At 40.0% G+C, this 13,567-nt stretch overlaps 1 protein-coding gene and 1 long non-coding RNA gene across 2 annotated transcripts in view; one reads left to right on the top strand and one right to left on the bottom strand.

Annotated features, from left to right (window-relative positions):
* LOC125880645 (uncharacterized) overlaps positions 1-2,629 on the top strand; it is a 113,843-nt gene extending 111,214 nt beyond the window's left edge. The window contains exon 3 of the long non-coding RNA XR_007448136.1: positions 2,489-2,629. This is a non-coding gene — a long non-coding RNA (uncharacterized LOC125880645). The remainder of the gene's footprint in view (positions 1-2,488) is intronic.
* Positions 581-7,495, bottom strand: obi1 (ORC ubiquitin ligase 1). Its single transcript, XM_049563276.1, has 6 exons — positions 7,298-7,495; positions 6,951-7,086; positions 5,069-5,160; positions 4,501-4,722; positions 4,169-4,257; positions 581-3,732 (listed from the first exon to the last, which is right to left on the bottom strand). The coding sequence occupies exons 1-6, from the start codon at positions 7,367-7,369 to the stop codon at positions 2,376-2,378; spliced, it is 1,968 nt and encodes a 655-aa protein (XP_049419233.1). The 5' UTR covers positions 7,370-7,495; the 3' UTR covers positions 581-2,375.
* Positions 7,496-13,567: the final 6,072 nt, after the last annotated feature.

Here is a 13,567-nt window from a genome sequence, read left to right as displayed (position 1 = left end):
GCCAGATGAGCACTAAACAAATTGATTTAATACACCAGCGTAACCTTGTACACAGTCTTTACCTAAATTAATTAATCCCAATGAATTAACACTTCATTTATTCAAACCACAACGGTTACCCAATTAAAATTTCATGCAGCGATTAGAGGTATGTGAAATATACATGATATCGTTAAATTTGCATAATAAATAAGGCGCTTTTCTGCTACAATGGAATTACTGTGCGTGTGAGGTCTCTAATGTGTGTCGTTATGGGCTACAACATGCTTTTAACGGCACGAACAGGGTATGGGTTTTTCCCGACTTTTAATGGCAGCAAATTAATAATTGTTGCAGTTTAATGTCATGCAGATCACCAGGAAAAGAAACAAAAGAGAGGAATATGACAATTTGACAATGTCCACTAAATATTAATCCTGAATTTTATGTAAATCACAATAAGGAACAATCACTTATGGTACCTCACGTAAATCCTCAAGACTGGTGGTTATTAGGAGACCTTAATCACGTGATCAAAGCACGGCAAAAGATGAGAAAATGCATAAAAACACAACAAGTTTCATACATTACTTCTTGCATTACTATTTTATTTCCTAACACATTCTTACATTGCAATATTTCATTCAAAACATCAGTTTTTCATGACAGTCGAGTTCATCTGTCTTCAGTATATTGCATGTCATAGTAAAAAGATTAACATTAGGATCATGTTTACTGACCAACTTGTAATGACAAACACATACAAGTAGGCTGGAAGTGTGTTTGACAGCACCAAATCTGGTGCACTGCAGTGTAACAAAAGGACAGAAGTGTTTGACAGATTACAACACACAAGCTCAGATTGTAAAGGTTGGCCTTTAAAGCATTTAACTGACAGTGACACCTACGAGTACACTACACAAATACAACAAACCTGCTACATTTTGTCTTAATTTACACAATATAACAGACAAAATGACAATAACTTAAATCAGAGCATCATGTTCACTCATTTATTCTGAAGCAACATGGAGTTAAAGCTGTGGTTGGAAACTTTAACTAAAAACACTTTGTCATATTTGCTAAACTGTCATTATATTCACATAGTACATGAGACAGATTATGTGTGACAAAAATCATGTTCCTCTGCCTCACTGTAGTACCTCTAATGGTATTCGCAAGAATCTGCTACACGTGAACAAAAGCAACCAATCAGAGCTGAGGAGTCTCTAACGCAGCTGTCATTATGTCAGTCGCTGCTGATAAACTGCAGTACAAACTGTTAAACTAGGCAGTGCTGGTCAAATATGAATCAAGACTCCATTAGTGCATTGTCTATTTCTTGCCTCAAATGGAAAATAAGTGAGCATGTGACCCGGCCGCCATGTTGAAAATAGTCGAGCCAAAACAAATCATCGCCTGCCCACCAGCCGAAGCAAACTTTCTCATTTTACAGCTAGCAGTGCACTAAAATATGTTTCTGAAACCACTGGGAGGAGAGAGATATGTAATGCAATCACAGAATCTTGATTCATATTTGATCAGCACTGCCTAGTTTGACAGTTTAACCATAGTTTACGAGCAGTGATTTAAAGTTGCATTAGGGCCCGTACATATGCCGCGTCTTTAACCGCCTGGAAAACGCGAGGTCGGGCGCTGGGCACTACTTTTTGAGCCAGCTTTTAAGAGCGCGGCAGCAGGTTGCATCTGCGGTTGCTAAGCAAACTTAAAAAGCACCAGAGCTGATCTTCTTCTAGGCGCTGTTTATAAGAGTGTGGGCCTATCATCCATGGGACAGAAGAACAGCTCTGGCAGCCCTTCACCAAAATGATCAACTTTCCCTTATTTAACCCAGACAGATATTTACGCAAGACTGGAAAGATATCTGTTGGATGTTATTGGTTGTTCCTTGTCACATGACATGTAATGTGTGCTGCTGCAATCCAAAAGTTTAAGTCTGTTTGTCTCGGGGCGCAGCTGTCACACCCTGAAAAGTAGGTGCTCAGGAACATGTGTGCACTGCAACGGCGTCACTCTTGGGTTTGAGCACACCTGCCACACGTCTACATTGAAAACAATGAATTTAAGGGCACAAAAAACGCGGCTTGTGACCGGCCCCTAAGTGACTCGTTGCCTCTGACTGGTTGTTTCCTTTAGCCAGGGTGGAAATTTTCAAATGCTGTGAAAAGCACTACAAGAAGGCAGAGAAACATGAATTTTTTTTCAAGACTATTATCCCATGCTGTCTTGTCAGGGTATAGTGACAGTTTAAGCAAATCTGACGAAAAGGCATATTTACGAAAATTGCCAACTGCAGCTTTAATGTTTCCAGCAATGTGTGGTTGTGAAGCCTGACCAAAACACACTACAGCACACAGTACAGTGAGAACACAAGTTTACATGAGCTTTGAAAGTTTTGTGGGACTGCTTGTGTTAAAGGGGCTGTGAGACTTTCTCTTTGTTGGCTGGCTGATGTTCAGTGCGTGTCTGTCTCTTGTTGTGTTCACAGGTTTCCCAGTGCAGCTGGTGAAGGAGGAAGGGTTTACGTGGTCATGGTCTTGGCTTGCTGGACTCAGAGGGCCGGAGGGGCCAGCCTTACTCTCCTCCAGTGAATCAAACAGCAAATCAAAAGACAGTTCGTCAGTCTGAGAGGGACCATCATGCCCTGCACGGTTAGGGACATGGGCACCGCTCTTCCTACCTGACACAAGTGCAGCAAAACTTCCCTCTGCAGAGCCTTTTTGGGCCTCTCTGTCATTCAAGGTGCCACCCATGACAAGTGGTGGGTGGTTCTTCTGGTCACGCGGTTTGCTACCGTGGCTTGACAAGACATCTGGGCAGGTTTGTGGTTCTGGGACAAGAGTGTTGTCTAAGTCTGTGGGAGGGGAGGAAGCCAGGGAGGGCTGTGATCCCCGACTACTGGAACTCTCTCCATCCAACATCATGGAGTCCAACTCTGAGATTTTGTCCAGGTAAGCTGCATCCATGGAGGCCTCACTGGACATCCGGAAACCATCAGGCTCATCACCTACAAGAGTAGCGGATGGGGTTCCTTTAACTGAGCTTTCTTTACTTGGACCTGGGCATGACTCATCGTTAGATTTAGATCTCTGCCAACCTCCCCAGAAAACAGACTGTGAGGGTTCCACGTCAGTATTTGCAGGCAAGCCTTTGATGAACTTGTCAAGGCTGCTAAATTGGTTCTCCATGGTGCTGCAACTCTTGCCAGGACTAGGAAACTCTTCAAAATCGAGCCTCCTCAGATAAGACGCAGGCTTAAATGCGACTTTCTTTTCACGGATCCCGGGGCTTCTCAGAGTCAGGGACCGGAAGGCAGCGGATGGAGTTGTGGGTAAAAAGTCAGAGGAGGTGCTTTCCAAGTCCTCGTTTTTCTGGTTTCCAATCTTATCAGACTCTTTGTGATCTGCAGATGGCATGAACATCGAATTGTGATTTCTAGAAAATGTTCGGCCCTCTGCCACCGGAATGCTGCAGATCGACGCCCTCTCAGTATCACTCAAACTTCTCATCATCATATTGATTTTCTGTTGCTGTGAGAGATTTTCTGACCCAACCTTGCTACTGCCGCATGCTTTCTGCTCTTCAGGATGTGTCTTCTCAGACTTTCTGACCCGAGACTCCAGGTCTTCAATGTACTGGTCACTGCGCTCAAGAGCTCTCTTCAAGTGGTCCACGTCACGCTCATACTGCTGGATTTTAGCTTCTAGTGCTGCCACTGTATAACGTCCAAACCTGGGGACGGATCATTTTATCTTTAATTGTTCAAGGATCATTATGACAGAAAAGACATTAATTTTGTAATTTGTCATGCACATAGCCAAACAAATGTGTCTTGTGCAAGATAGCTCATTTGAAAACAAAGTAAAACTAAGATATAAATAAAAATGATCTTAACTTTGTCTTTTGGAATATCAGTTTAGAAAGTGGTTTCTAAGTGTTGCTAATATGACAGAATTATGAACTTAAGCAGCAGTCACTACCTCCAACTTCAGTCATTTTAAGCTCACCAGTTTTCTATAACAGTTCATGTTATCTGTACATTTACTCATGACAGTGACTCAGTAGCATTTGGCAAGCACTTTTCATTTTTATCCCTTTCTAGTTGAATGCCAGTAAAAAATGAGACAAAATCCTTTATGTGTATCATTAACACAAGAAATATACTTACTTCTGAGGAGATCTGCTCACCACCTCTGCTTTCAATCTCATATTCTCTTGTACAAGGTCGACATTTTGAGATCGTAATGCCTTATTTGCCTGAGGATGGTAAAATAACACATTTGCAGAAAGTTACAAATCTTTCCGATAAAGTTCCGATAAAGTAAACAGCACAGCTTAGTATTTATGCTACAGACAGAAGCATCAAGTAAGCATATCGTTCAGTGTTGGTACTGAAAGATGGTAACCAGGTAGGCAGGTAACAGAAAGAACACAATGCTAATAAAGTTTTTTCCTTTCCTTGATAAAAATACAAGTTATTGATTATTATAGCTTCCATACCTCCTTTAGCTTATCCATGTCCTGCTTTACTTTATCACAAACATCTGTGGCAGCTCGCAGCTTGTTGGTCCATTCCTCCAGGACATAGGGTTCCACTTTTTTGTCATCTGCTTGCACTGTATTAATGCTGCAGGGATCCAAAGCAGTCTTCAGTTGTGACTCAAGACTCTGAGTTTTTGCTTTCAGCTCCTCGTTTTCTCTGATGAGTCCTTCAATTTCCTCCTATCAGAGAGAAACATAGTGAAACTCACAACAGGGTTAAATATATCACTATGTCATCATGATACTTATAGGCTTATCACAGTATTGAGAAGTCAGTGCAGCCACTATTACAACACTGTTTTTTTTTGGCAAACTGACAGCTGGACACTTTGTTGTAATCTGAAATAACAATGAATTACCTCCATGGAATCTACCACATTACGTTTCGACATAGAAATTAGCTAATCGTCATCAGTGGATGGTGGCTGCAACTGAAACTCCAGCCATAGCCTTTGCTAAGATTTCTCTGGTGATAAACCCTTTAAAAAGTCTGTTGATTAAAATACATGGCATGATGAATCCATACCTCATACTCCCGCAAAAGCAGTTCTCCTCTGGTTTTTCTGAGACATTTTCTCATGGAGGGACTGTCGTTGTGATCGCTCTCATTTGTGCCTCCTATAACAGATTACATGGGTACAGTAACAGATAAACAGACTTGACAACAACACACATATCAAAGTAATATTACCAAGTCACTCATCTTTGATGAAGGTGCTATAATGCGTTTTGTTTCTGTAGAGCTGCTACCCAAAAACAGTTATCTCAGACTCCCATACACACCTGCAGAGAATTGTGATAGTATTAATAAAGTTTTTAAGCCCTGTACTTATAGCATTCACCCAAGTAATAAGAATTATTTCACATTTTAGGAAATATGCTTGTTGGCTGTCTAACCAGAGTTGGGTGAGAATATTAAAATCAACTTTGTCAGCACAGAAATTGGTCCAGACTCCAGGACACGTTTAGCCTACCTTAGCACAAAAACTAGAGGCAGATAAAAACGGCCAGCCTGAGTCCAAAGTGAAAAATGTGCCTTCAGGCAGCTCCATGATGCATCTCGTTTGCCAGCAAGATACCGATACATTCAAGAGTCACCTGGGTTTGTCTTTAGATAGGAAAGTGTGCAAAGAGAATGGGACTTTTGAGGTGCTGGGCCTGTCTGATCAGAATTCAAGTTGTATTCACAAACTGAGATTAAAAAGGTGTTTTAAACAAGCTTGTATTTTATTTATATGATTACATAAACTGATACACTACAAGTTCAGGCTGCACAGAAGCCAGAACTGCAGCTGACAAAAGTTAAAACTGCTACCTTTCTTTTGCTAAAAATATTCTAATAGATGACTCAAAGCATCCAAGGCTGAAGTCCATTAGCTATGACTGGGCTACATGTTTGTATATCAGTGTAGGCTGTCTTATTACAATGTGATCAAAAATGATAAGGCATTAAAAAAAAGAAGAAAGGAAAGAAATTCACTCAGGAAAGACTATCCTTTGTTTCATCTGCTATTGGTTTTGTAAACAAACTACAGCCACAGATGTTATGTCATTGTGTCTTCTTTTTCCACGATTCATGCTGACAGTGTAGGAGATATTAATCTTGCCCTGTGTTGTGCGTATGATGTATTGTATGCATTTGTCTTGAACTACTGTGTGAAAGGCAAACTGATCCTCGGGGACATTAAAGTTTTTTCAATCTTGAATCTTTCCAAACAACAACTGGTTTTGTTTGAACCTGGCTGACACTCCTCACTGTTAGTATTTACGTAGTCTATAGACTAGTGTGATGGGACAAGCAAAACCGTTTTACTAACAATTGACTGACTGATTGATTGTGAGGCCACATGGTACAACTCCAGTGAAATGCAATCCTGTCAGATCCTTAAACTTGTGCATTGCTGTTTAGTCCTTTTTTGCATCCTCTAATATGGCAGGCTGCTGCTTTGTAATTGTCCATGTTTCCAGACTGCAGCCCTAATTTGTAGCCTGCAGTATCTTGTGTGTGTGTTTACGGCACCCAGATGGATCTAGTAATCCATGATTTCTGGTTGTGGCATGATTAACTGTTGTTTTAAGTAAATTAATCTGAAGTTTAATATACTGCAATGATACAGTCCACAATTTTCTATGAAGCATGTGGAAATCATAGTCCGAACTGCTGTCAAATGGATGAATAGCAAACTGTTAGTTCACTCATAATCCAATAACTGAGTATTTGTTAAGTAGTGGCTGGGCTATTGATAAAACATAACTGCCTAAACTTGACAGCAACTTTAACAGCATGCCTTATTGAACATGATGTCACCATGACTCAACTGTGAGATGCTGCAGGCACAGGAAGCCTCACATTACCTCTCCTCTCTTGCTTTGTGTCTGTTTCCCCATGTTTGTATGAAGTTACTCACCGATGATTTCTCTGCATGGGCTCTCTGCCGTGATGGGGACTCTGCAGGTGGGACACTGGCTAGCTTTCTTTAACCACATTTTCATGCAGGATGAACAGAACACGTGGTGGTTGGCACAAATGACCGGCTGCTTAACCTGAAACACGAGCAGATTGTCGGTTAACTTTGTAAACACGGTATATTAACGCCAGGAAACACAATTTGAGTTAGTTACGGTAGCTAATGTCAACGTCTTGTTACGTTTAACTGGCAACGTAGAAACGTTAACGTTACTATCTCGTGCCAACCAAACATCTTTGAATAACGGCTGACAGACGTTAACGGTTAAGAAACGAAACGGCGGTTACCTTTCCGAGACATATCTGACACGAAATCGGCAAAGTCAGAGACAGAGTGGATGTCTGAAAGTTGAGAGCCATGCTTTTTGCAGGAACACACACACTCACAACAAACTTCACCGCGGAGGTACAAATTTCCCACCAGTAACCGCTGCACCGCGCGCCGAGTCTAAACTACGGAAAGCCAGAAAGACCTAAAAGGCTAGATTCGCAAACGTTTATAACCGTTGCTGACAGTATAACTGTTATGTATAACTGTCAGCATTACTAGCCATTTCAAACTGTTTAACTTCAAAACGGTTGAGTAGGCATATTAAACCGTCATGCATTAAGGAGAGAAATACTACCAATAATTGTGTAGAAAAAAACCCCAGTTGAATTATTACTTTGTGGACCTGTTATAGATAATGTTTTGGCAAAATGTAGACTATTTAAATGTTGACAAGGAGCAACATTAGCATTCATTTGGAGTCCCACGAGTGACCACCTGGCAAATGTAAGTCCAATTTTCACTTTTCTTTTTAGTACTAGTTCGTCTCCACCAACTATTTAGAAAATATGTATCTCTTTTTAGCACTTAAATGGTATTTCGTTAGTTAGTTAGTGGTGTACTTCAGCCACTGTTCAGTGCTTTCAGTGCTAACAGTGTTCCAGTGATGACGTTTTTCTGTAGGCTAAAGCGGAAGTTGGCATCGCACTTGTTCCTTTTTCAAAAAGCTAGTGGAATTTTCCATTGGATTTCGGATTGTTGCCGAAAATAAACTCTTTGGCAAACAAACATTTATGATACTTACAGGTGTTTTTTGGCAAATTAATCTTCACAAGTGAGCACCATTTTAATGATCATGGAAGCCTGAATGCAATTGCCAGAAGTAAAAAGCTAATGCTAGGCTATAAACAGACCACACTAGTGATTCCCAACTGGTGGGTCTGAGTCCAAAAGTGGGTCACGGGTTCATCCTGAATGGACCGTAAGTGACTTACAAACATGTCACATTTGTAAGAAAAAAAAACAAAAACAAAAACAAACAAACAAAAAAAAACAAACACGCTTTATTTTGGGTACAGTGAATTTCCGGCGCAGCTTTTATTTTGAAGTTCCGATGTGACTGACTTATGGACAGCTACTTGATAAAGACCACAAACTAGCTTAACAACATGGTTAAATGCTGAATATATTTAACTGCAGAGACCATAAACCAATGACTAATGAGAAGTCTGGACCCCATGGCTGGACCAGCTAGAAACCGCTGAACAACACTGTGACCTAAGGTCACCACCAAAACAAGCAGCTTAGCGTGATGTAGTAGATGTAGATGTTTTGTAGTCTCATTTAGCCGCAACTGCCTTTTAAAGACACATAGAGGCTTCAAAGTTCATGTGTGGGGTTTTTACTTACGTACTTTATATCGTAGAACAAAATGTGAAAATCTCTTAAGCTTGTATTACCCACATACCTTATTTCAGGCATCTAACTAACACCCCATTCAAAAGACCCAATGACTTTTAGACTGGTAAAGTGCTAACTAATTTCCAGGTTTTAGGACTCGTTCCTGGCGGACTCTAGTAGTATACAGTAGGTTTATTAAGACTGCTGCTGTAGCCTTGATGAAAGCAATTAAACTAAACTGTAGTAATATGAAAATACTGATAAGTGGAGCTGCAAATATGAAGAGACATTAATTTGTTAACATTTTATTTTTGTGCATTAGGCTAGTCTCTAATCTGAGAAGAAATAACAAAATTATTAATTGGTATGATTTAGGCCCACCTGATAGTAGGCTACATGTTACTTAAAGGAATGCTTGACCCACAAACTGACTCTTTGCATGTCAGTTAGTCATGCCATGTAACCTTGAATTGTGAAGAAAACATAGCTTTTCTTGCGTGTCTCCAAAGAAAACAGCAAACATGTAAATTTATTGATTGATCAGGGACCACATTTAACAGCAGCAAAACTATATCAAAACATCTGTTTATAAGCTCTCACTCAGCCCATGCATTATAATCCAAGTCTCATTTATCCAGTTGAATGCTCAGTACTTCCCAAACATGCATTTTGCTAAAACCTTAATATTTAAAACTGAACTGAAAGTGAAACTTATCTGTGCTCTCTTCAAAGCCAGACTCCAGTTCTAAGGGTTGTTTTGGAGAAAATGCATGTGTTTGGGAAGTACTAAGCATAAGACTTTATAAATGAGACATGGATTACACTGCACAAGTTGTGTGAGAGTTTGTAAACGGATGTTTTGCTGTTGTTTAAGGTGGTCCCCAATCAATCAATAAATCAATATGTAGCCTATGCATGGCAAACATATGCAAGAAGGCATGCAAGAAAAACAATGTTATCTTCACAAATTCAAGGTAAGACAGCGTGACTAATTGAGAGTAAAATGGTCATTTTGTGGGTAAAGTATTCTTTTTAAGTAGTTAGTATATAGTAGTAGTTTTCTCCATAACAAAAGCTTAGAGCTGTGGTATGAAATCAACCTGACAAATCCATTAAGTAACCAATAAAACAAAGAATGGATGAATGAATATTCATAGGTCTTCTAAGATGAGAAATGTATTTGTTGTCTAAGTATTCCCTTCATGAAGTTTCTGTTTCTAGAAGTCTTAAGTTTATATTTACCTTCTTCAACTGATGTTTAATTTTAATGTTGCAACACTTTCAAATATCAAAAACAATTTAATCTATAATACATGATGTTTGGCCATTTGATGTAACCTCGACTAACCCCAAACACATTAAATATGCACAGTTAAAATTTTAATCCTCAGCCAACCTATCTTGCTTTAGTGGTTATTAAAGGTGGGAACTGAAAGTTGCACATCATATTGTACGCATCCAAAGCGAAAGTCAACTCATGGGTTTGATGGGCAAGACAGCTGTACTCCCCACAAAAATCTGTAAAGTAACCAGACATCCAGAGAGATGCTGAAATTGGGGTGTGATTTGCATGTCGAACATGAAACTGGAAAATAAATGTTAAAAATGAAACTGGGAAAGATAATCCTAAAAGAGTTTCCAAAGGTTTAATGTGGTAAAAATAAATAAATGTTATACTTGCAGATATACAGCAGCATACAGATGCTTTCTATCAGGGGTAAAATTAGCTTGTAAACAAATATAGCTGTTCTTCGAGTAAACTTCTCGGTTTTATGCACATGTAAAAGTTGTGGCAAAACTTAAAGCAGACAGGGACTAGAGTGAGTGGGCCTCATGTAGAAAAATAGGATGCTGTAGGTCAATGTGCTCCCAACAACTAACAAAGTAGTGTCTTAGCTTTGGTTTCTCATGGTTATTGTTTTTGTTGCTTTGTTGAAATGATAAATTACAGAAAACCGAGGGACCATATTGCAGTGTAAAATAGAAAAACGTCTGCATCACAGCGTATTTACTGCAAAATGACAATTCTGTACTTAGATGCCACAACAGCACACTGATTCATTTAAAGCCTGCCCATAATGAAGATTGCAATGTAATATTTAGCAAGCCTTTGTCTCAGGTAAACGATCTAATTTATAAATAATGATACAGAGTGATCTAATATTTGCATAATTTCCACTACAAATATTTCAAATTACATCACCACCACAGTTTAGCCCCTCAGAGCCATTACTCATATCTAAACCAACATGTCCCGTGCTTCATTGTATCTCGAACCAAGACATCGTCTCAGGATCTAATACGATTAGAATTGACTGACTGCGAAAAAAAGAGCTTGTACACTGATCCCAGTTTAAAAGCATCACCGGTACTTGTTTGGTTGTTTTCAATAGAATATTAAATGGATCACAGACCACTACTTGTTCTCACTCATTGCGCTGTTGGTTTCATGAGAACATTTGGAGTGAGTGTACACAATTACAATTATTACTTTGAATAATAAGTAAATATACTATCAATTTGCATGACATGATTGGGAGTTACTTTTTATTATCACCGAATAACCTAAATTTAATGAGAATTTATTATACAGGCCTTTGAAACAGCAGGTACTGTCTATACAAACAAGGAATTATTCAAATATTTTTAGTAACCTTTTGTGATTGAACTAAAAAAAAAACTGGATTTGTTTGCAGCACGCGCTCCCATTCAAGCTTGTATTCTTCTCAGTATCACAAGTGACTTCAAACAGCACCTGACATGCAAGATGCACTTTCTAGTGTGCCATAGTAAACATGCAAATTGTAACTAAGGTGGTTCCTGAATTTGTTACTTGGAAACTCACTGTAGAATAACCAATAACACACTGAAATGGAAGAGAAGCTGATTTTTGACATGTCCCATTGTCCCTCTAAGATTGCATTGCTTTGCAACAGGCCAGTCATTAATTGGTGACAGTCAATTAATCACTGCTGGTACAGACGGCTGCATCTATTGATCTTGTCTGAGCGCTTATTTTTCATCCCTAAATGACACCGATTGCCAGATTTGACCAGCATGTGTAATGGACAGTGAAGAACCAATGACCCGAGTGTCAGTCTCACCACAGGTCAGAGATCTGGATCCCCTTCCCCCACCCCTGGCAAATAGCATCTTTACCATTTAGCTTGGAAAGGTTTAGATTGCCCTAAGAGCACAGCAGCGAAACAGTGCGCTCTGGTGCTCAGATGACCTTTTCTGTTTAAGGCTTAATCTCTGACAAATGCTTGCTTTAATTAGCCTGATACTCCCTGCCTGGACTGCCACCCCACCCAGCTCTCTCTCCCTCTCTCCCTCCATCTCTATCTCTATTTCACTCCGTCTTCCCCAGCGTGCTTTTTGGAAATTCTCAGACACACATCAATGTGATTTAGATAGGAATGAAATGACAGTCAGGGAGCCAGAGGTGGGACAAAATGTGGGGAATCTTCTGAAGTATTGCTTTTAAGGGGATGATAAGACCAATATGGTGTATAAAACATATAAGAGGAGAAAATGTAACATTACTTTTTTATTATCATGCCTAACAAGTTCCCATATTATTAGAATTGCAGTATTTTACTCATAAAGGCAACACGGTGTAGTTTAGAGAAGGCAGCATTTGAAACAGTGTAAAGTATTTAGATATAAGCACTCATTTTCCATGACAATGGACAGATATTTGAAATGCAACAAAAGAGAGCACAACACAGAGAATGAGGGGTAATGTTGGGGAGAGCGTATAGGAGTAAAAAGATTAGCCAGTGCACATTAGGATGGTTTAAGATAACATGCAACGGCAACCTGCAGGCCTCATCTATTGATTAGCCACTATCAGAGACAGTAGAGAGTGTGTATGTGTGTGCGTGTGTGCTTCAAACGAGCGCTTGAACTGGAAAGTACCCTTACGTAATCTGGATTTTATCATAACGGCTTTAATGGAGAAATTATGTAACATATGAAAAGACATAATTAAATATATAAATGTAAATTCCATAAGATGCTGTTAAGAAGAAAAAAAAAGAAGTTCGAACGTCAAGAAGTGATTTGGGCAAATGTTTCTGATCACTTTCCAGCACAGCTGAAATTAAATCCTCTCAAAGCCTTAGCTCCATCCAGGGACTGCAGCAGATCATGCATCCCACCCACTGCAGTAGCAAACACAAGTAAAATAGATGCATGGCTACAAATCCTTGTTTTATTGGAAAGGGGCCTAATTATTAGGATGTAAGTCAGGCTGTGACTGGAGGGCCGTCTCCTTGATGCGGGCCTGGTTTATATTTATCCCCTCCTCTGCAGCTACAGCAGCAGCAGCAGTGCCACCATCACTACCAGCAGTGTGTGGCGCTTTTATTACATCGCCCACAGGCAGGTTCAGCCCTGTCACAGTCACACACACACACACACACACACACACACACACACACACACACGTACACATACACACAGCCTGCAGGACCGGCAGCCAGTTGAGTCCCCTCCACAGCAGAGTTACCCCACATCCCCATGCAGCCCCACATGGGCCCTTGGGACAGCGGAGGGAGGGAGTGGGTATTATGGTAATACTATAGCCTGCTGCTCCCTTCCCCTCTCCTGCAGCACAGCTGGGAAGGACCATCATTACAAGTATTGTAGCAATCTGTTTAAGAGGGACACATTGGAGAGGTTGGGTGACAGAGAGAGGATGAGTGCTGCATACATAGATCACATAAAATATGATTAAAATGTGTGTGAGGGGACCAGGAATAAAATGCAAAACTTGTTATGAACACCTTATATCAAGTCTACTGTCAAAATGGCCAGCTGTAAATCTCTATTTTCCCCTCTTTACTTTTTTATTTTATTAAAGGTTTCTTGTGTTGAGCTGGTCA

This window comes from Epinephelus fuscoguttatus, linkage group LG2, assembly GCF_011397635.1.
Source record: "Epinephelus fuscoguttatus linkage group LG2, E.fuscoguttatus.final_Chr_v1".
NCBI lineage: Eukaryota > Metazoa > Chordata > Actinopteri > Perciformes > Serranidae > Epinephelus > Epinephelus fuscoguttatus.
This window is presented reverse-complemented; position numbering and strand designations above follow the sequence as displayed.